This window comes from Rhinolophus sinicus, linkage group LG06 (genome assembly GCF_036562045.2).
Source record: "Rhinolophus sinicus isolate RSC01 linkage group LG06, ASM3656204v1, whole genome shotgun sequence".
Classification (NCBI taxonomy): domain Eukaryota; kingdom Metazoa; phylum Chordata; class Mammalia; order Chiroptera; family Rhinolophidae; genus Rhinolophus; species Rhinolophus sinicus.
The window spans coordinates 162,088,431-162,110,472 of record NC_133756.1 but is presented as its reverse complement, the minus strand read 5'-3'; the positions used below and the strand labels follow the sequence as shown (position 1 = coordinate 162,110,472).

Sequence of the window (22,042 nt, the reverse complement as noted above, 5' to 3'; positions counted from 1 at the left end):
GGCTTGTCCATGCGATCGTGCCTGGAGCACTCTGGTTTCCAGGTGACAGACACGATTCACGGTATAGTATGAGCCCTCTGAAGTCGGAGCATTCTCTATAGCTTCCATTTCTTTCTTTTAGTTCTTGGTTTCAAGAAATGCTTTGTAAGAAGAAAGTTGTAATGCTTATTGTTAAGTAGCACCAGGTACAGTTTGTGCTGTGCTTAACCAGGTACAGTGATTAGGAAGATGTCAGAATGTTATGTATCGAATATGTCACTTTTTGATTTGGGGGTGGTTTGGTTTTTTTTGTCCAAGGCAAATCTGATCCCCTTCTTCTGTTTCCTCAGTAGAAAATGTAAACATTTAGTAATTTTAGAAATGTATGGGCCTCAATTTGAGAATTCAATTGAAGTATGAACCTTTTTCTTCCTTCATACCACTTTCAGCATGAAGGAAACATTGTATATATATTGATATTGTGGTCAGAGTTGGAAACAAACTTGTCCTTATTGTGAGTACCCTTTTTCATGTCTGTGCTGGGGCCCCTATACCTTTAGAAAGCGCAGCTGATCCGATGTGGAAGCTGGAGGCTGGAGAAGCCAGGGCGCCCCCCTGCCAACGTGTTGCTTCCCGGAGGACACTTGGGGTGTTTATGCCCAAGGTGCTTCTGCCTCGGAAACCTCAGGAGTCTTGGCAGCAGGTTACCCGGGATCAGACATACATTTTGAAAAGGTCCTGATATGACCTTCTGTACCAAGGCTTCCTTCCACTCACCTCTTTCTACTGACTTATGTGAGCGCGAGTTCTAGTCTCCTCTTGGTACTCGTCAAGTCTTCCAATTGGGCCAAGGTCAAAAGAATCGAATTGGTTTAGAATGTTCCTTGGGATAATTGAAGACACTTTAGAGACTCCCATAAAATGTTAGAACTCACTTGTCTGTTTAAATTCTTACAATTCATATGTGCTCATTAAAAAAATCACAGAAGCTATAATTTAAATCACTGCGTTGTGATCTCACATTTTAATGTATTCGGTAAAATATGTATTTTCAGAAAATGCTGTAAAAAACCATAACAGCAATAATTACAGAATGTTTTCATAGAAACCCGGGAGAAGGAAGGTTGGTAACATTGAGAAGGAAACGTACTGCAAAAATTGTAATTGACAGCCACGTGACTGCTGTACGTTCTGTGGAGTCAGGATTCCCACACTTGCCCTGCCCCAGCTCACTGGAGAGATGGAACGTAGTCCCCTCATTAACAAGGATGATGCCATCCTCGTATTGAGAATTTTTTCTCTCCTAGAGGATGAATTGAGTGTGGTCAGAAACCAGGGTGCATCTCACAAGTCTTCAAAGCCACAGGCTGCACAGTAAAGAAGCCCATGTCACGTTAGGACTAAATGAGGGTCACAGTTACTGAGCGTTCAGAAGACGGCAGCACACGTGTTATCTCAGGGTGAGTACTGGCAGTGGCTCGGGGCTCAGCTCCTGAGGGTGATCGCAGGTCAGTGGAGACAGGCGTGATTTTCCTGGACCACGGCTTAGGTGACCTAGAAGTTGAGTCTAGTTAACATTTGGATTCTTCTTTCTTAATCACTCATCTGGATTCCAAAGCAGTTTTAAAAGGCTACAAGCAACTCCTCTTTTACATGGCCATAGCCTCTTTTAAAAAGAGACAATCAATACATGTAGTTCTTTCGTGGTGGGGAGGGGCCGGTGGGAGGAAGAGAATGTCCTCCATGTTTCTATGAAACACTCTTATTTGTATCTTTTTACTTCTGTAGCCACCATTATATTTAACATAATACTACTTCTTTATTATAACATCTGTAATTGATGGTTTGATTTCTTAAATAGCATAATGACACGTCATTCTTTGCAGCACTTTCCCCAGCCTGTCCCCTGAGCCGCTCACACAGTATCTTTAAAGATACTTTGAAGATAAATGTTTCAGGTTATAAGTGACATTTAAATAGTTGCGTGCCACTTCATGCCACTTGGACTAATTTATTTACATACACACATCCACTTCAGGGAAAACCCAGGTGCCGCTGCATTTCGTCTCACAAATGTGGCTGGATGCAAGCAGTTGGATCATAAAGCCAGTTACCTCGCCATCATGAGAGCAACCTTTTATTAACACGTTGCGTACGGCGGGGTTTAAATTCCTTATACCCCTCTGTTCCGGCAGGTTTTTAAAAGAAACTACTTTAAAATGCACTCTTCTCTTTAAAGCGTAAATGCTTCTATGTCATTTATTATTTTTCTATAAATAATAGATTCTACAAATAAATTATTCTATAAATAATTATTCTACAAATAATTCAATAAAATATGCAAAGTAAAAAGAGTCAACAGTAAAAACGAGAATTCTTGTTATCCGTCCTTAACGCATGGCTCAGAAAAAAACGAAGATTCTCGTGATCCGTACGCAACGTGTTAAGAACTGGCCAGTGAGAAGAACCTTTTCTGCCCAATGACTTAAACAAATTGAGAGAAAGAAACTGGTTAGATTATAGAACATCAGATAACTTAAATTATATATGATAAAATTATATACGACAAAATTCAATCAGGTGATACTTCCTCATTTTACTTCGCCCCCAAAGTTGTTTTACTACCTATGCATTTTCACCTTTTCAAGTCATGAAATAGAATATTTTGAAAGCTGATAACTTGTAATATAAACACTTAACTTTTCTTCATGATCTTGTAAGTCCAAGAGCCTTTAAATGTGTTTGTTTTTTCAGAAAAGCAATATTTGAAACCTTGTACCAAATATATTTATTATAAAAGTTAACGTACACTTTTAAACACTTTTTAAAGTATGGAAGTGTGTAAAGTAAAAAACGGAAGTCCTTTATTCTCTCCTATTTCCTATCTAATAGAATTTAAGCTTTTGGGAATTTAGGCTTTAAGTTTAAAAGTTCTTGGCCAATTAAAATCTGTTTCAGCTTTTAAAATGTATAATTTTAAAACAAAATATAAACCATACCCCCTTTATTATTGCTACTAATTTATTTCCTACATCACAATCTAATGAACACATGGATTGTAATGAAACCATGTATACTTAGAGATTCTCTTGAAAACCAAGCCCTAAATAGAAAGAAAAGAATGAGGAAGATGGAAGGAAGCCAGTGGCAGTATATTTTTAATTATCATTGGGTGTCTTCTTTTTTGGGTTATTTGTTTTTGTAGCATCTTCATACCATACAATTCACCCATTTAAAATGTGTAATTCAAAGTGTCTTCTTAAGCATATTTGATGCATTCTGACTTCTTAGGTCTTGACATTTTACAAAATGTCAAGTGTTTATTTTACAAAACATTTTTTTATGGAGAATTTCAGATATATACAAAGTAGACCAGAGGAGTATAATGAAACCCAAGTGCCCAAAATCCGTCTTTGCCTCTGACCAGTTTTCTTTCATCTTTACCATCATTCATTCTCCGGGGTTATTCTGAAGCAAATTCCAGACATCATATTATTTCTTCTATGAATGTTTCAATCTGGTATCTATATAAGATGATTTTTTTAAAAAAATGACCACAGTAATGTTCACATCAAAAATTTTTAATGATTTAATATTAAATAACCAGTCAGTGTTCAAATCTCTAATAAATGTAAAATTTTTTTCAGTTTTATTTTATATCTTACAAAAACTAATTTTCATTAACATGCAAGTTAGTTGGCAAACAATTTGGAGTCATTACATATTTGCGTAATTTATTTTCATGTCTGCTTCAGATAAGTTTGTGCCTCTGAAGTAAAAGGCCACCGATTCCAAAATACATTTTACTTCCTGTCTTCCTAGACAGAAAATTTCTCTGCCCTCTTTTTTTTTGGCAATGTGAGTCTTTCTTTTCTCGGCTCACCTCAGGAGGAGGCCTCGTTCACCTTTTCATGAGTATCTTCTTAGTTTGAGATTTCCTAGTCTTACTCTTCTTGTTTACAGGCTTGAGGGAACCTGACCATTCTGTACTGAGGAAACAGAACAGAGGGTTGACTATGCAGAAGTCCATCTTGCCTTCATGATGGTGCTCTTATGGTACAAGTAACGCATTCATTTGGGGTGGAATGGCATGGGCAGGGCGGGGAAATTGTTAATGGGATTTATTGTCACTTAATGGTGCTCATGGTACAAAGGAATGGCCTTGGGAGCTAAGCCAGCTCTAACGTCAGATGAAGTGACTTGCTTTCGAGAGCACCATTAGACAAGGGAAAGGGACTTCTGTTGGCTAAGTAACCCGTTTCACTGTATCTCCCTAAGAAGATACAGTTCCAGTAATAACAGCAGAGGAATAACCATAGTCATTTAGCATTTTGTACAGGTCAAATCCCGTTACAACAAATTTAGTAGGCTATCCAAATTCCTTATCTGTCTTAAAGCTTTGCCTGCAAAGTATCAATATACAATATGTCAGATTATGGAACTTGTTTTGGGCTTCACTGTCCTTGGGGAGTCAAAGCACAATGATGTAATGTTTGGCGGGCATTCCGCCCCGTGCAGCGTGCTAATTAACACCATCGCCAGTTGTCCCACTGCGGATCACGAATGGGAGTTTGCCGTAGCTGGTGGGTTGGCTCTGACAGCCTCGGTTGCACCTGCAGCTTCATGACGCAAGAGTGTTCATTTACTCCTGCCGTCCAGAAAGGGCATGAGCACCAGGGTTTGCTTGGTGCTTCGGGGGAAGACTAGCAAATGGAAGTTGCAGTCCCTGTTCATTAGTAACTCGTGGGCCACGGGGCAGGAGACCACATGGCAGTCTAAGGCAGCAGTGCAGTCATGAGAGTATTTCAGAGTTAAGGAAGGAAGAAAGCTTTCGTGATACCTGATTACTCCCTGCTGTTGCTTATCCCATCATACACCAGGCTATCAGCAGAGGTCTAAAAGGATTTCTGTTGTGTTTTCATTTTTCATCTCATTGTAACGGGATTTAACCTGCAACATCTTCTCATCAGAGAGATGCACATTACGCAAATGAAAGTATGATGTACCCCATTGGTACTTTCTGTGCTTTGTACAAAATGTACTTAACTGTATGTCGAAGTGTAAGTCTTTTTGCAGATAGCTTCATGAACGTGGATATTTATTTTGTTAACTTTTATGACTAAGCTAGAACATGTGCTATTTATATAAAACACATTAAAACGTCTGTGGAATGTTATTTCCGTGTATGACGGACGAGAGTGGTTGCTTATTTAAATCACTGGGTTTTTTGCTAGAGGAGCTGGTGTTGCTTAACGTGGCATTTTTGTTTCCTGTCCACACTTTCCACCCTTGGTACAGGTGTTTTGATAAAGCTGTGGAATGGAAAGGTATGTTTTTCATGGGATGTTCAAGAATCTTTCACCTTAAAATGTTTCACGGGCTTCCTTCTTTGTCTGGCTTATGCAGACTTTAATTTAATTGTAATAGCATCTTTCTAGAGGCAATATTTGAGTATAAAATTTTGACATGACACTTAAGTTTCTGACTTGCTTTCCCCGACCCCCTGATTCAAGATAGTATGAAGGTTTTTAAAGCAGTGGGTGGGGGTTGCTTTTAAAAGGTGATCTGTGCCATGAAGAAAGAATGTGGCCCGAGACTTGGCAGAAAGTAGTTAGTGAACGAGACGTTGTACTGCTGGAGTCCTGGTGGCCAGCAATTGGTAATTTCACTGAGGAAAATGATCTCAAAGTGTCCCTTCATATGTTAATATGTGAAGTAAGTTTAGGGACTTGATTAAATTCACACCGTCCTCTCGTCCTCTCTGGCGGAGGAAGAATTCCGATTGAGCTAGTGACAGGTTGACGAGCAGGGTTAGTCTGTGAAAGTGGCAAGGTGGCGGCCCGTCCGTGCGGACCCCATGCCAAGTTGCCCGCCCGCACAGGGCTTTCTTCTCTGTCCGAGCTCTGTGCTGACCACGCTTGCCACAGTGTGTACGTTCCCTGCTCTTGCGGAAGAAAGCCTCCCTCAGGATAGTGTTGGTCTGAAGGGCCCACCTAGCTAATCTGGTGCCGCTCAGCCTGCTCATTGCCTTGTCTTTAGAAGGCCTGAGTGGAAGAGCGCCCTCTATCGACTTTCCTCCAACAATGAAATTGTGGAATGGTATACCCGAATGGTTGTGAGTCAGCTATTTGATGACCTCAGCAGCTCGTCCCTTTGCTTGTAAAGAAACGAAGCGGTTCCTCGGGTCTTGTGCTAGTGCTGGACACTGGTTGTGCACGTTAGACTGCTTCTGATGACATCAGTGGGCTGAGAAACACTCGTGAAAGATCTGGGATGTTTTGTTAACCCCGACTGTTCTGGTGGTTGCTTAGTGTTCCCCATCTCACCGGAAGTGTTTGCTTTTTCTCATTCATAGAGGTCCTGTAATAAAGAGGGATCCGAACAAGCTCAGAAAGAAAATGAATTGCAAGTAAGTAATGAAGTCCATTCTGCATCTGTGTGAGATGTAAACGTGGTAGCTGATGGTGGCCGTCCTGTTGGGCAGTGCCTGCAGAATCCTTGTCCGTCTGTCTGAGAGGACGGGCTCCTGGCATGGCATGTCAGGGCTGCCTCAGTAAGACGAGTGAACACAGGTGTGCCCGAGTCCTACTGAGTGTAGGCAGTAGACGTTCGGTGTCCTTAGGGCAATCGAAACAGCATTTGGGGTGCTCAGAGATGACAGTTTGGTGACTTTCTGATGTGGAGGCAACCTGGGTTGCACTGTGGCATCATGTCTGTCACTGCCCAGCTGCTTCAGTGCCACTCTTCCCTGGGCAGCAGGAGTGTGTTTTCCTGCTCATGGTACCCAGGTAGGAAAGGCCTCTTCCTCAGTTACAAGATCTGAATCACAGCGACCCCACTTTCTGAAATGCGCATGTTCACAGATGTGTTGGAGGTCGAGGACACTGACTTGTTGACCTGTCCTGTCTCTGAGGCTCAGAATAGCCAGTCGAGCGCTTATCTGGGTTCCCCAGAGAGCGCACACATTCTGAGCACCCTGTCCCCGTCTATACAAGTGAGTGTATGCAGGGTGCGTGTAAAGCATGTATCTGCGCACATGTTACCATTTACTAATTGTAGGCTGGGTAGTAAATAATCAATAAATAGGTAGTGAAGAGTCAGACTACCGAGGAATAACAGTGCTGATGCTTTTTTCCCCTCATGTTTCGGTGCAGTGTTGCATGCGCCCTGCTGTGGCGACCCTGGTCTAGATTCTCTGGAACTTGTACTCTCGGGGGTGACACTGAGAACTCACTGGGTGGGAAGTGATTGACATTTGTTTTCACCCATCCTGAGCCCTTCAGGTGTAGACCTTTGTACCTCCTGGTAGTGGGAAATGTTGGATCACTGGGAGCTCCACGACGCCAGACCCAAAGTGTACTAGTTTCAGTGCCCATTTTGTTTTGACTTCTCAGCAGCATTGGACATGCCCCGCAGCCTTTCTGAAATGTTTCCTTCCCTGAGGCAGCCGGGACGCAGACACACAGTAAAGATCTGTCTGCTTCCTCCGCTCCTTTCTAGGCTCACTGTCCTGTGGTTTGAGTGTCAGAACTCTCCACGGTTTGGCCAGACGCCCTCTTCCCTTGCTGCCCTCTGTTCTTAGGCCTCCTGATCCAAACCTGGTCCTTGCATTTCTCCTCGAGGCCATAGCTTCCCAGCTCCTGTCCTCCAGCCCAGACCCCTGGTTGGAACTCACACCATCTGCCAGCAGTCTCTCCCTGGGTGCTCACATTCCTTACTGAGCAAGCAGCAAGGAGTTTGGAGACCTGTGGTTACAGAAAGATGAACCGCTCATTCCAAGATGAGCTGCTTTCCTTAACCTGCCCACATTTCTTGTGTGTGGTTTAGTGTTTTCTTTCATTTTCTTCCTTTCCAGAGTCTTCCCTCCATACACCATCCCCCCTTTCTTTCTGTTGGGAATAAATGCTGAGCGGCGGGATCACATGAAAACAAAGGTGTTTCTTGTTTACAGTGTTCAGAGCAATGCTGAAGAGATTAGAACCTTCTTGAGTCTCTTCCATCTTCCCTCCGCCATTCCTGGGATGGGCTGATTCCACTCTGGTGGGCTCTGGGCAGTGTGTGTTCAGCTGCAGTCAGCTCCCAGGAGCCTTTGTGCCAAGTGGACGCAGTCTGCAAAAACGCTTCCTGAAAGAATGAAGTGGGGTCTAAATCTGTTTATAGAAAGTGAAGCTTCAGGCATTAAGGGGTATTTAGATCGGATGCATATGTGTTTTATACGGTGCCAACCCTGAGGTCTTTAGCGTAGTCACTCCACACAGTGGAAAGTACAAAACAAGTTTTAGTCCCAGCAAAATTCTGATTCCTCGGCAGGAAAAATACTAATCATACTCTTGGGGAACCATTGGGGAATGGGTCAGAATTCTGAGGTGGCAGATTCTACAGATAGCAAAGAGCCAGCCACTAATGGCAGCAGACTGCCTGGTCTGGGGGCCACATTCAGCTGCCTCGTCCCACGCTGCCACCTGCGCTCCCTTTGCTTTCCATTCAGGGCGGGGCCTGGCAAGCTGAGCAGCTCCCGGGAGCAGAGCTGTGTCCACGTGCAGACCCTGGGACGCGCTCCCATAGGGTGTCTCTGACACTGGCCTTGACAGTGACTGCACCTCCGCACAGGTTTGGTGTCAGGTCAGATGAGTAAACGAAAGAAAACATTTTGCCAGCTGAAGAGCGCTGTCAGGAATTTGTTGTCGTTCTCTAAGGGTTTAAGAACTAAAGCTTGTGTGACATCAAATCCTGCTCTAAAACCCATTAACGTAATAGATCAATGCCGTGTCCGCATTGCGTTGTCTTAGTCTGCTTGGCTGCAGTAACAAACCCTGGGGGCGTAAACCACAGACAGTGATTTCTCGCTTCGGGAGGCCGGATGAGGTCGGGGGTTGGGAGGCCTGCTCGGATGTTCTGGTGAGAGCCCTCTTGCTGGCTTGCACACAGCGTCTTCTTGCTGTGTCCTCACGTGGCAGAGCAGGAGACAGAGCACAAACTCTCTGGTGTCGCTTCTTACAAGGACACTGATCCTATTGGGCCTGCCCTCAGGGCTGCATCTAAACCCAGTCACCTCCCGAACCCCCACCTCCAAGTACCATCGCACGGTGGCTTAGGGTTGCAGCGCAGGAATCTGAGAGGGCACAGTTTTGTTCACAGCAGCCAGATATACAAAACTGCAAATTAGTAAATAAAGATTGGGCCTCACAAGGTGATGGTTAGCCCATAATTGTGGGGATTACACACCGTAATTGTGGGGGATTACAAGCCAATCCATTCCCCACACAATGTGAAAGTCACTGAATTACTTGTTACTTGAACGTGGTCCCCTGCCCTTTGCAAGTAGCTTTTCTTTTTTCTCTGTCTCCTCTCGCTGACTTGAGTTCATGTCGTTATTGCCTGGGAGTTTGTCCTGCTTCTCTTAGTTCATGTTTCGTAATGTGAGTGTGATTTAAAGAGCCCCGTTTATTTTGAACAATGTCTCTCCAGATCGTATTTCCCACAGCATATTTCTTAACAAGGGTGAATTAGAATCCCTGAAAGCATTTTCACATGCTCGCCTGTCCTCAGACACATCCACGTAGGAACTCCATTTGGAAAGCTCTGGAAGAGATTCGGGGGCACCTCTGGTTAAGAACGGCTCCTTTCCATTCCTTCACCCCAACAGATGGAAACTCTTAAGCTATAATTTGCTGTTTAAGGGAAAAGGAATAAGGAATGCATTTGAATTAAGACCAAACGGTCGATTTTGAAGGCAAAATTATTATATATCCACATTTGTTTTTAGGACAGAGACAGAACATAAGAGCATCGTAGAGGTTTTGACAAGAAGACATAAACTGACAGAGGACAAGATTCGGGATTAGAGCAGAATTTGGAAACCTAGAATGCTCCATGCTAGGGTCTTTGGGCCAAAAAAACATAGACACCCCCCCCCCCCCGATCTAAATCAGTAATTCTCCAACTTCTTAAACCCACAGACCAGTTCAGTGGGCAGAAGGCCCTTCAGGGAGCAGTGGCCCAGTCTCTCTCACTCAGCACTGGCCACCTGAAAGCACGTCAGCCCTCACCAGAATGGATGGTATTGCCTGTTAAGAGCCAAGAGTGAGATTTACACAAATTATAAAATTAATAGAAGCAGTAATGTATTGACATGCTATTTTTGGAGTCGGTGACCTAAATTAAACCTGAATTTTAAGTTTCATCAATATAGTGTGGTGCTTGCAAGCATGGACCCTGCAGATTACAAGATCTATTAACCTGTGTTTCTTCGTACTTCACATGGGGATGATCAGAAGAAGCAGGACTGACCGTAGCGTTGGTGTGGGGTTAGAAGAAACGGTCACGTGGAAGTGCTCTGACGCCCAGGACGCAGTCAGCACCGGTAACGTCTGCGTATTTACTGTGTTTCAGGGGGCCGAGGCCATGGTTCTGGAGAGCGTGATGTTTGCCATTCTTGCGGAGAGGTCACTCGGGCCTAAGCTATATGGCATCTTTCCACAAGGCCGTCTGGAGCAGTTTATCCCGGTAAGATGTGTTCACCCCTGGCCGGTTGTGTGCCACGGACAGGAGATGGAGTCTGTCTTGTTGCTGCAAGAGCCTGAGAGACTGGGGTCTGAAATAGTACACGTGAGCTGCATCATTAAACTGCATCAGAAATCAAACCAAATTTCTGTTGCTTTTACCTGAGAACCTCTGACTTGCCTGCAAAGATACATTCAAATCAAAAACGTATGAGCCTTAGCATCCCCTGGCCCCAAAGCTGCTCGCCCCAAGATCTTCACCTTGTTCCCCTCACCTGCTGGCCTTCCTTACGGAGCTCGCTGCACAACACCTGGCCCTGACCACGGGCCACCTCTCCCCGCCCTTGGGGCCACCACATTTCTTTGCTTTGTCTGCCATTGGCTCCCTCTGTTTGGCTCTCACGTCTCCTTGTACCGTCAAGGTCGTCCCGCCTTTCACGGCCTCGCTCCAACCCTGTTTCCGGGTCAGGGCTGTTTTCTCTTTCTTGCTGTCCGGAGGCATTTTTAATGGAGCTGTAACCTTCCAGCCCATCTTGGGTGGAGTTCTGTGTGTGTAGCCCAGCGCCACCCCTCCCCTCCCCCACCGAGGGCCAGGGCCTCCGGAGCTCATGGTGGCAGCTCACCTGGGGGGAGCTGCTGAACCTTGCAGCCAGGTCTGCACATGAGAAGGGTTCCCCCTCTTAATCCCGTGAGCTCCCTAAGGACGAGGGTCACCAATGGCTGCCTTTCCATGCCCTACCTCGTGGTATCTTGGCCGCCCGCTGTGCCTGTGCAGGTAACCCCGAGCATAAGGACACCAGGCTGAGGAGAGAGAGGCTCTGCCCCCAGGACTCACCCTGTGTCCAGCTGGGGGCAGCAGGAAGGCGGGTTCCTTTGTCCAATCCCACAGCCCAGACACGGGCCTTCTTGTGATCTGTCTGCCCAGTGGTGCCATGTGTGCCAGCTGCCATCCTGGGGCTGTGCTTCAACAAGTAGGGGCACCCTCCCTGTACCAGTTTACTTTCACTGTCTTCCCTGTCACTTGTCTCGGCACCTGGATCTGCTTTTGTTTATAATTTTCCCTGAGATTGTTCATCTTTGAGCACATTAGCTGTGAACTTTCCATGTTGCCAAACAAATCACTGGCATTTTTTAACAGAGCTTGTGGAAGCTGAGAGCTGCCTTAGGAAGCCCTCGGCGTCCTGCCATTAGCAGCCGAGTGCTCTGTCCTTAGCACAGCGTGGCCATTTGCAGAGGGTTCCAGAGTTAAGACTGAGTCTGATGCTTTCATTGAACTTTCAGCTCCTCCCATAAGGCTCCTGCCGCTTGTCGCTTGTCAAGACGTCCCTGGCTAGGTGCCTTCACCTGCGTCGCCTGCCCTACTTCAGAGCAGCCCTGTCAGGGACTTCATGTCATGGTTCGCATGTCACAGACCCCAGGAAATGAGGCACAGAGGTGTACGTCATGTGCCCTTGGTGGTGTAGCCTTGAAATGAGGATGGAAGCCAGAATTGGAGCTGTGGTTTCTCTAGCTTGGGGACACTGACTCTTAACCGTGTGCTGGACCACTTCGGATTTTCAGAGAGATATTTCTTTGGATTTGGGGAGGGAGCAGTTCGTGTGGGAGGCTAGAAAGGCCTAGTTTTCTGTGAGCTCCCTGTGAGTGGCTGAGGCAGGACAGCCAACGCAGCATGGCCTCGGGCTGCGTTAGGAAGCAGGGGGTAAGTCCCACTGGGCGGGTGCCTCTATCTTTGAGAGCCTGCTCTGTGCCAGGCTAGGTGCTGGGGACACCACTGTGAACAGTGGAAAAAGGCTCACCTGAGCTCATGGCACTGCTTCTGATGGGAACCTTCTCTGAACACCACATCTCACCTACAAATGTCCGAGCTGATGAAGGAACTAGATGCGGGGTCACTTAATCAACTGCTGAAGACCTGGAGTTTTGAGCCTGTTAGTGTTAGGTAGAGAGGAGAGAGGGAAAAGTCACAGATTATATGTGACAAGGGCTTTCTCTCAGTCTAAAGGGTTCAAAACGAAATCAACCTGGGGAGGTGGCCTGCCCATCACTGAGGTGCCGCAGCAGTTGTCGGGCCACTGTGTTCGGGCACAGTGCCCATTCTAAAGGGGATTTAGTGCCTTGGCTGAGACTTAGACGCCCTACAGAATCTGGCTTCTGGTTCTTAGGATCGTGTGCACTCACACTGCTTGGGTTACCTGGTTAAACGCCATTTTCTAATGCCCATTTTTATTTCAGAGCCGGCGATTAGACACTGAACAATTAAGTTTGCCAGATATTTCTGCAGAAATAGCTGAGAAAATGGCCACATTTCATGGTATGAAAATGCCATTCAATAAGGAACCAAAATGGCTTTTTGGAACAATGGAAAAGTAAGTGGTCACATCACTTGGCTCTAACGTAGCTTTCCAGGGGCAGCTCCCAGAGGTGAGCACTGCTTTGCCACGTGGGGTGGAGGTCCTCCTTTGGTCCCCTGGTATGCAGGTTGTCAGTGGGTGGCAACTGAATCTTGCCTTATGACTAAATCTCTCCTCTGTGTGAAAATCAATTCCTGAACCAGGAAAAAACGTTTGCAGAAATGCTGCTGCATGGGTGGATGAGCAGGAAGTCTGTTCCCTAGAGTGCCCCGAACCCCATGCCCTCTCCCCCTCCCCGTGTTGGGGATCAGGGTTCCCCTGGTATTGCATCGTTGCATTTAACTAGAGCCCCAAGGACGAACCACGGTGAATTGAGCAAGGCCTTTTTGTTCTTTTTTTTTTTTTCAAGGTACCTAAATCAAGTGCTGAGAATTAAATTTACCGGGGAAGCTCGGCTGAAGCAGCTGCACCGATTCCTCAGTTACAACCTGCCTTTGGAACTGGAGAACCTGAGGTGAGCGTTTGCTTCCATTCCTGACTTAGTAAGCGCAGCTGTCCAGAAGCTGAAGTTTTCTTAGGCACTGAAACAGTCTTCGGTGACCGTTATTCAGGATTGCCTCAAGTGGCCTTTACATTGGTTTTGCAGGATGAGTTTAAACATGAATTTTACCATCTGGAATTGCAGTTTTATATGAGCGCTGTCACTTCTCTGGTCATCCACGAAGGTTTGGTGGCGGAAGTGAGATTCCAGAGGAATGGCTGGAGACTAGGGCAATAGGCTTTTCCTGAAACAAAACCGACACAACAAACCATGGGCGCAGGCTGGGGAATGGGGAGTGTCCACAGGTGAGGGGAACAGTTCAGCCCAAGCTCGGGGGGAAATGGAGTCAGAAGTTTGATGCCAGCCTCTGAGTAGACGCTACCTGGTGTCTTCAGGGTATGGGGTGCTGGCTCCTAGCACGCACCCCCTGGGGGAGTAGTCACACTTTTAATTACTCAGTATTTGAGTATCTGCTGGGCTGGGCCTCACGATTGGTGGTAAGGGAATGGTGACCAGGACATTCTTCAAGGAGCTTCTATTTTATCGAGGGACGGAAAACAAATAAACAAATAAACAAAAATGTTACGTTGTGATTAGTGCTGTGAAGGAAAGCAGAGGCCAGCATACACTGACCCAGAGCGATCTGCTCTGGTCAGTGGTCAGCGACTGGCCCTCTGCGGAGGGCGTGCAGGCCGAGGCCAGCAGCCGCGGGAAGGGCTCCTCCAGGAGAGGAAGGCCTGTGTGCAAACACAGGTCCTGCCAGCTGGACTCAGGGCCCGTGTGTGTGTATCTCTGTGAGCTGCTGTGGAGCTGTCCCCACAGACGACAGTTCCGAGTTCACGTGGCAGAATTACCCAGAGGCTGGTGCTGGTTTGGAGCGCTCAGGCAGTGCTAGGCTTGCGGAGAGAGCCAGACTGTTTGCATTTATTTCTTCAAAGTTTATAATAATAGCACCTTCCTTTTCCAGATCGTTACTTGAATCCACTCCATCTCCAGTGGTGTTTTGTCATAATGACTGTCAGGAAGGTAAGAGTTGCTACTTGTTAGGCGTGTGTGTGTGTGTGTGTGTGTGTGTGTGTGTGTGTATACTTAAAAGATTGCCTCCGGTGTGTGTGGAAATGCCAGGGATCCAGGAAGCAAGGATTAGAGGCCTAAATGACGGCACAGCCAGACAGTGAAGTGTTGTGTGACTGTTAAAAAGAAAGGTCGAGTTTTATACAGACCAACAGAAATCACTCCAGGATATTGTAAAAGAAAAAAAGCAACTTGAGAAAAACATGTAGGGTATCATCCCATTTCTGTAAAAAATATATTCGTAGGAAAAAAGTCAGAATATTCACTAACCTTGGGGCTGGGATAAAGGCCTTAAACTTTCCAAATCACATGTTTGTTCAGCGTTTAACTCCTTTCTGTAAACGTTTTTGACTTTGTTATTCTGGAAAAGCAGTAAAAGGACAGGACGGCCGCCTCCATCAGTCCTGCGGCCCTGCCTTCTGCCCCCACAGCCGATCAGAGCCACCTCCTCATTATCGCTTCACATGCTATTAATGACTTCCGGTTTCTCTGCTTCAGTAAATCCTGATGCCATAGGCCCTTTACTGTAACCACACTTTACCCAGCGTGATTTCAGAACACAGTTTAACCAGAGGTCTCCATCTAGACAGACAGCTACCTATTGCTGCTGTCACTAGGGTGCCCGGCCATCGCATGGCTTTGCCCGCTGCCCTCCTCCTCCCATCACAGCCGGCTGATGTCCACTGTCGGACCCTTTGCCAGGCTCTGCAGTTTGTTTTAATTTTTAGAAGATACCCTGTTGAAGACCAGCCATTGGTAAGGCCTTAGTTTGAGCCAAAGTACTTTTTACTAATTAGCTGATCATTGCTGGCCAGGGTTAGGCAGGCAGGTATAGACATGTCAGGCAGTTTGTGTGTTATCACATCACCAGACGGTGTGAGGGAGGCTGGGGGCCAGTGATGGCAGATGGGGAGAGGATGGAGGAGGTGGGAGACGTGCATTTACCTGTTCTGCTGCTGTGGGGCTCTGCCTCCACTTCTCCTTTCATGGCCACTGGACACAGTGTTTGCTGAAAAGCCTAGAAACTGCCTCCTACAGAAACTCTGGAGAGGGTGTGGCCAACAGGCTGGCTCACAGGTGCTGCCCACCAGGCCGGGGGGACTGTGTGGGGGGGTCTCAGAACCAGTGTGGCAGCCAGCCCCCTCGTGCCCCAGAATTCAGCTCTAAAGGAAATGTCATAGGGACGCTGCCTGTGGCCTCCTCCTTGGGGAGAAAACCAGGCGAGGGCAAAACAGTGCAGCCAGCCGTGTGGTCCCCAGCACCCTGTGGCAGCTGAGCCACGCCCCCTGGCTTTTCTTTGGGAGGACTCTGGGACGCAGCTTTCCAGCTCAGGGCTGCTGGGGGTCTTGGGGTTGCCAGAGCCCCAGAGTGCCAAATTGGCATTTTCCTTCATGCCCCATGGAAGATTGGGGGAGCACTACCTCAGAAAACCGAGGTAGAGCCAGCCCGCTCTCATTTCCCAGTGAGCCTGGGGCTTTCGCCGAGGCCAGGCCTCCTGGCGCTGTCCTGTGACTGCAGGCGTCACTCGCTACAGAGGGTCAGGAGCAGTGGCACCTGCTGTGAGGGCTTGTGCACTCGATTCTAAAGCAGGCCCGAGCTAAAGTCCCATGCAAACCTTCCTGCAGGTAACATCCTGTTGCTGGAAGGGACAGAAGAGGCTGAAGGACGGAAGCTCATGCTCATTGACTTTGAGTACAGCAGCTATAATTACAGGTATGTCTCAGAGCAGGGCTTTTCATCACAGGGCCATTTGATCATTGGAGCGAGCGCATGTATGGGAGCGTTACAGGGAAAGTAGGTAACAGTCGGTTCTAAGCTGGAAGTTTCTTCTGGAAGCCAGCGCTCCTGTCACGGTGCCTGCGGTAGCTGCATGCAGCAGCTCAGCCTGTCCTCAGCCAACTGTGCGAGCGGGAGCAGCGACGTGAGGAAGCAGAGCCCAGAACTTGGTCTTTTTCTTTCGGCTTGTAGATAATTTCCTTTCATCACAGTACTAACTGCAGGAGAACGCTCTGGAACAGTTGCTCTCGAGCAGCGGGTCAGGTGGCGCTTTGTGGCTTCCGACGGCTGTGGTTTTGGTAATGGCCCGTTGGCCATCTGTCACGGAAGCAGTCGGACTGTTGGGACCTCAGGAAGCTTCGTGCCGGGGGGCTGCTTACGTCAGCCTTTCCCTCCAGTAACGGCCCGGGGCGGCAGCTCGTCTCATCCTCTGCACCCCTTTCTCTCTTTCAGGGGATTCGACATTGGCAATCACTTCTGTGAGTGGATGTATGATTATAACTATGAAAAGTACCCATTTTTCAGAGCAAACATCCTCAACTACCCCACCAAGAAACAACAGGTAGGAGGCTCGTGTGTCAATCCCTGCTAGTGGGTACGTCATGTAAGTCAGGCTTACGTAGTTAGTATTGATTACGTCTTCATTTTCAAAGATGCCCCTTGTCAATTGTGCAATGGTCAGGCAAACGCTCTTGCTTGATTTTATTTATTTTTGAATTTTTATAAGAGTTTTTTTGAACCCAGCTGACGACCTGTGCCAGGGAGGAAGATCTCAGGGGCTCCACAGAGTAAGAGTTTCTCAGCTTCTTTTGTGCATCTGAAATTAAGGAGGGATACACCCTTTTGCTTTAAATGTTTTTTCCATTAAATGTAGACAAACTTGACACTTGGGTCCAGCTGTTTTTAATCTGTGCCAGAGATACATGCATTCAGTCAGCGGGGAGCACAGTCCCCTTTGTAGTTCTTTCTAATTCTTTCTAGAAAGCCCAGCCTCCATTCTGTTTTCTGGCTGCCTTTTTGGGGATCACTGACTTGCCTGTTTGACACTGTGCAGAGGGATGTAATCTTTGGGGCACTGACGTCTAGTAGCCATTCATGGGGTGAACAGGTCTCCTTCCTGCCCTGAGCTGTGGGAGACCAGGGACTGTGGGAGCTGCCTCCTGGGAACCCCTCACCCCTCCGTCCCCTCCCTCAGCCTTGAAGCCTGGGTTGCAGGTGAGTAGGTAGCGATGTGGAAGCTGCAGAGCTGGGAGAGGGCACCACGCCTGCCTGTGCAGGGCGGGCAGGAAGCGCCTCCCGCTTCCAACCCCCGCCCTCCTGGCACAGCCTGCCTGAAGCCTTCACAGCAGTCGGGCTGAGGACGGGTGCGTTCAGCTGCCACTGGAGCTCCCTTAGCAGACAATTCCTGAGTCGGGCACAGTGGGTGGCCCTCACTCCAGGGCAGCCGTTCAAATGCAGACATGCTGTGGGGCCAGAACCACGCTGTTCTCTTCTGGCCACGTTCTAAGGCCGAGGGAACTTGAGCATAGCATATCCAGTGTCCAGGATGGTTGTGGACCGATGCTGTGTGAGAAGGAAGGGTCGGGAAGGTGGGGCTGCTGCTGCTTGGCCGCGGAGGGAGAACACAGCAGTACTTCTCAGGTGTTACAACTCTTGCCATGCCGAGGGGAAATGAGGCTTCTGGGAAAACTGGGCAGCTCTACAGATAAGAACTCTCAAACCAGTGAGGGATATTTGCAGGAAAAATGTAGATTTGATCTTAATGGGAGGCAGAGCTGAGTAACCGCCAGTGCTGCTCAGCACGGAAATGGAACAAAATGCTATTCCGATTTTCTGGCAGGTTTTAAAAATTACATAGAGGTGTTGATCTTTAGCCGGTTACCTCAGTAAATGAACAAAGGTTATCATGCTTTTTAAATCCATTAGTGAGATGTTTTTAAATGTTAAACCATCCCGGAATTTCGGCAATAAACTATTTGTTAAATATTTTGTTCAGATTTTATAATTTTAATCTGAGGGAGGGTTATTCCTCCCTGTTATAGCCTTTAACCCTTTTATTCCTCAGAGTACCCCCTTAAGGGCACCATAATTAGCCCCCATTTTTAAGCTGAGGACACTGAGACCTTGAAAAGTGAAATCGTTGCCCAAGGTCACGCAGCTAGTTCATGGCCGGGTCTGGGTTGGAAACCAGCCCAATGCCATAACCCTTCCTTGCTGTACTTCGCCACCATACCTAAACATCTTCAAGTGGTTTGGATTCCAGCCTGGCACCCACTGGGACATAGTCATGGGTGGGAAGAGGTGAGATCCCTCAAAACCCCAAGGCAGGCTGGGCAGGAATTTCAACCCACAGTGTCAGCGTCATCGGAGAAACTATGAAGAGTAGAGATGGTAGTCTCTCTTCTACGGGATTCGTTTTTCTAATGTGAGGGGCCAGGAATGTACGTTTTGTCCTGCTTCCTGATGGTTCTAGCGCCCAGTCAGGGCTCAAACCCACCAGTATGCCCAGTATTCCTCTGTCTGCTGTGGCTCAGGATTCACTTTCTATCACGTTTCACCCAGGTGGTGACGTCACCGCCAAGGTGAAGAGTGTGGGCTCTGGGGTCACCCCACTTAGGTTGCCCGTCTTGGCTCTGTTACCTGTTAGCTAGCTGTGTGGCCTTGGGCAGGTGGCCCCACCTCTGGCAATAAGGTATTGCAATGAGGTGTGTGTTATTTTGTAATGCTCTGTTGGGCCCAGTTGGACGGTGTCTTATTTTAGGAGTTCTCTGTGCGTATAGGTGAGACAGGCCTTCATGTGCATTTTAAAAATCATTACATCTGTTCTTGGAATCAAAATTATACTAGTGTTATAAAAATGAATTGAGTCTCCCTTTTTGTTTTCTGGAACAAATTTATATACACTGAAGGATATCTGTTCTTTGGAAGTTTGATCTTGCCTGTAAAACAGTCAGCCTAGAATTTTTGGAGGGAGTGTCATTAATTACCGTTTCGTCAGGGTGTCGATCAGTTTGAGTTTTCTATCTTCAGTTTTCAGTGTCAGCATTTAGCATCTCCCAGAAATTCACCCTCCAAGTGTTGTGGTTCAAGCATGGTTTTAAAAACCAGTCTGCTGGGTTTGAATCCCAAATCGGCCACTGCTGGCTGTCGCCTACTGAATGCTTTTGTGCTTCGGTGTCCTTATCTGCCAAAATCACTTTGTTGTGAGGAATGAGTCAAGATGCAGAAACCAGAGCTCAGAATGTGCCTGTTAGGGAGAACTGGATGGGTGTCAGTAGTCACCTGTGCTGCACCGGCTTTCCTTCAGGCATCAGGCCCCTTCCAGGAGGTCCTGCCTAGGACAGTGCTTGAACTTGAACGGTGCTTTCCAGTGGAGGAGCATATGGAAGCTGATTTTAGAAAAGGAAGATGGCAGAGGCGGGCACAGGGAAAGGTGGTAGAGGAAAAAGTGTTGGCATTCCAACTAGGTAACCCATGAATGAGGGTTCTTCCAGGGAGGGTGACTGGCAGCTGCTTTCTTGTTTACAAAAGAACAGGTCCGTGTTTGCATGTTCTCTCACCTTTTGATAGAGTCAAGAACCAGGATTTCATAAATCCTAACTGACATGCAGACTAAATGTGGAACCCAGGACCGCCTTAGGGAAACTGCCTCTTCTCCAAACCAGAATTAGACTTCACCACTTTCTGCACATGTGTAAATAATCGCGGCATCTTAGAGGCTGGGGCTCCCTCAGGGTCTGGTCCACCTCCCTCTCTGAGGGAGCGTCAGGGAGCCTGGGGCTTCGTGCCTGGCGGGCCGCCAGCCATCCTGGGGAAGGCTTGGGGTAGGCTTCACCCTGCTTTACGATCAGATGCCGGCCAGCAGGAGTGGGGATTAAAGGAGAGAAGACTGATTCTACTAAAGTGCTTTCTCCAGAAGGTTTCCTATACCATCTTGTCCACAGTACAGTGTCGAGTCTGTTAGAAAGAACTCGGACTGTAACTGGGGATCACTGCTGCATAAGGTGAACGTCCGAGTCCCCCACACCTGGGCCGAGGGGCGGGCTGGGCTCTGCCAGGCCTCCTCCAGCTTCCTCTGAGGTGACCTGCCCATGTGCTGCCTTATCAGATTGCCTCAGTCGGGGCAGGAAGGTTATTAGATGACGGCTATTGGTAATCGTCTATTTCTAACTGATCCTAACATAATTACTGTTGGGGTTTTTTTTTAGCTCCATTTTATTTCCAGTTACTTGGCTGCATTCCCAAATGAATTTGAAAACCTCAGTAATGAAGAAAAGTCCATTATAGAAGAAGAAATGCTGGTTGAAGTCAATAGGTAACTTTCCTTTGTTGATTTGTAAAGATGGCTTCTCTGGAATATCATTGGGGCGCCTCCTTGCCACTGCTGTGTTAGGAGCTCCTTTGTAACCGTACATCTCTCGGAGTTGTCTTTGTCAGAAACAGAACATTGGGATCTTCTCCGTGTGGTTGAGTGTGCTCAGGTCTTTCCGGTCTGAGCAGGGGTCCCACACAGGGAGGGCAGGACGCGTGGACCGAGTTCCGAACTCCAGTCCACACGGCAGACTCAGCTGTATGATGCTGCCACCCAGGGCCTGGATACTCTTGTCTCTGGTGCTCATGGAATCGTGGGCGCCATCTAATAATAGGCTTCTAGAAAATAACCAAAACTAGTGTGTATTGTTCTGAGTCTTGCTTTTAACTATGTTTTTCATCAGCTCTCAAAGCAGGGCTGGAAATGTCCAGATTCCACAGAGGTCTGGACCACACTCACTCGTCTCTTGAGTCACGAGGCCTGAGTTATTCCCACTTCTGGGATCTCCTAGGAGCCTTTGGTAAACATGACTGTCCAGATAGCCTCGTCCTGTCTGCCCACTAAGCACCGGTCAGCTCGGCATGGTCTGCAGGGTCTCCCCGCCCTTCTCTGCCCCCTCGGCTCCTGTGGCTCAGAGCGTCCCTTTCTGGTTCTTGAACAGATAGAAATAGAAAGGTGGGAGGCGGGGGAGACAGACCCCGACAGAAGGGGCAGCACCAAGGGACGGTACAGGGTCTGGGACTGCAAGAAAAACTGTCGGGTTTGGTGAGGATACCAGCACATTCGTCCCTGAATTAGAGCTTTATCTCTATTCTCATGGAGCCCAGAGGTATTGATGTGAGGAGAACTCGGGTTCACAGTGACCGTCACCTAGAAGTGACCTGGCTCACGCTCTCCTGTACTCGGTTTCACTTCCGTGTGAGAGGAGGGGACGGGGTGAGGGCGCAGGTGTCAACGTACCTCCTGAGCAAGGCAGCGACTCCCCCTCTTGCTGGGTAACGTGTGGCAGGGTTGCTGATGCCATGTGCTCACACAGAGGGTTTCTTTCTCTGTGGCGCATGGTTTGCCAGCGTGGCCACCAAGGCCTCCGTGGGAGTCCTGTGAGTGTAGTTATGTGTGCCAGGCGCAGGCAGTTGGGTGTGTTCACACCCACCACCTGGCTGGTAGCAAGTCCCCTGCCACCACCCAGAGGTGGGGAGAGGACGGCTGTGGCGCGCCTGCTGTCCTCCACTGCTGTGGGAGATAATCGCACTGAGTTTGCCCGTTTGCATCCATATCCGCCTGGCGGAAGTGACCTCACCCGTCCCCTGACTGGTGCCACATCTCATGTGCGTTTCTGCTTCTGTAATTACAGGTTTGCCCTGGCGTCCCATTTCTTCTGGGGACTTTGGTCCATCGTACAGGCCAAGATTTCATCCATTGAATTTGGGTACATGGTATGTTTTGGGGGTGGTTTTTCTCTTCTACCAGGGGAAAAGAAATGCTAGTGTGTGTGAATGCTTGGCGG

At 47.8% G+C, this 22,042-nt stretch overlaps 1 protein-coding gene across 3 annotated transcripts in view; it reads left to right on the top strand.

Annotated features, from left to right (window-relative positions):
• CHKA (choline kinase alpha) overlaps nucleotides 1–22,042 on the top strand; it is a 42,935-nt gene that overhangs the window by 18,640 nt on the left and 2,253 nt on the right. The window contains exons 3-12 of one of the 3 annotated variants that reach the window (XM_074336832.1): nucleotides 5,278–5,306; nucleotides 6,335–6,388; nucleotides 10,372–10,485; nucleotides 12,714–12,847; nucleotides 13,242–13,346; nucleotides 14,341–14,399; nucleotides 16,073–16,160; nucleotides 16,677–16,785; nucleotides 20,432–20,538; nucleotides 21,890–21,971. In XM_074336832.1, coding sequence (XP_074192933.1) covers nucleotides 5,278–5,306; nucleotides 6,335–6,388; nucleotides 10,372–10,485; nucleotides 12,714–12,847; nucleotides 13,242–13,346; nucleotides 14,341–14,399; nucleotides 16,073–16,160; nucleotides 16,677–16,785; nucleotides 20,432–20,538; nucleotides 21,890–21,971 — 881 coding nt within the window. The remainder of the gene's footprint in view (nucleotides 1–5,277; nucleotides 5,307–6,334; nucleotides 6,389–10,371; nucleotides 10,486–12,713; nucleotides 12,848–13,241; nucleotides 13,347–14,340; nucleotides 14,400–16,072; nucleotides 16,161–16,676; nucleotides 16,786–20,431; nucleotides 20,539–21,889; nucleotides 21,972–22,042) is intronic. The other 2 variants (XM_019717496.2, XM_074336831.1) reach the window with 2 other exon arrangements.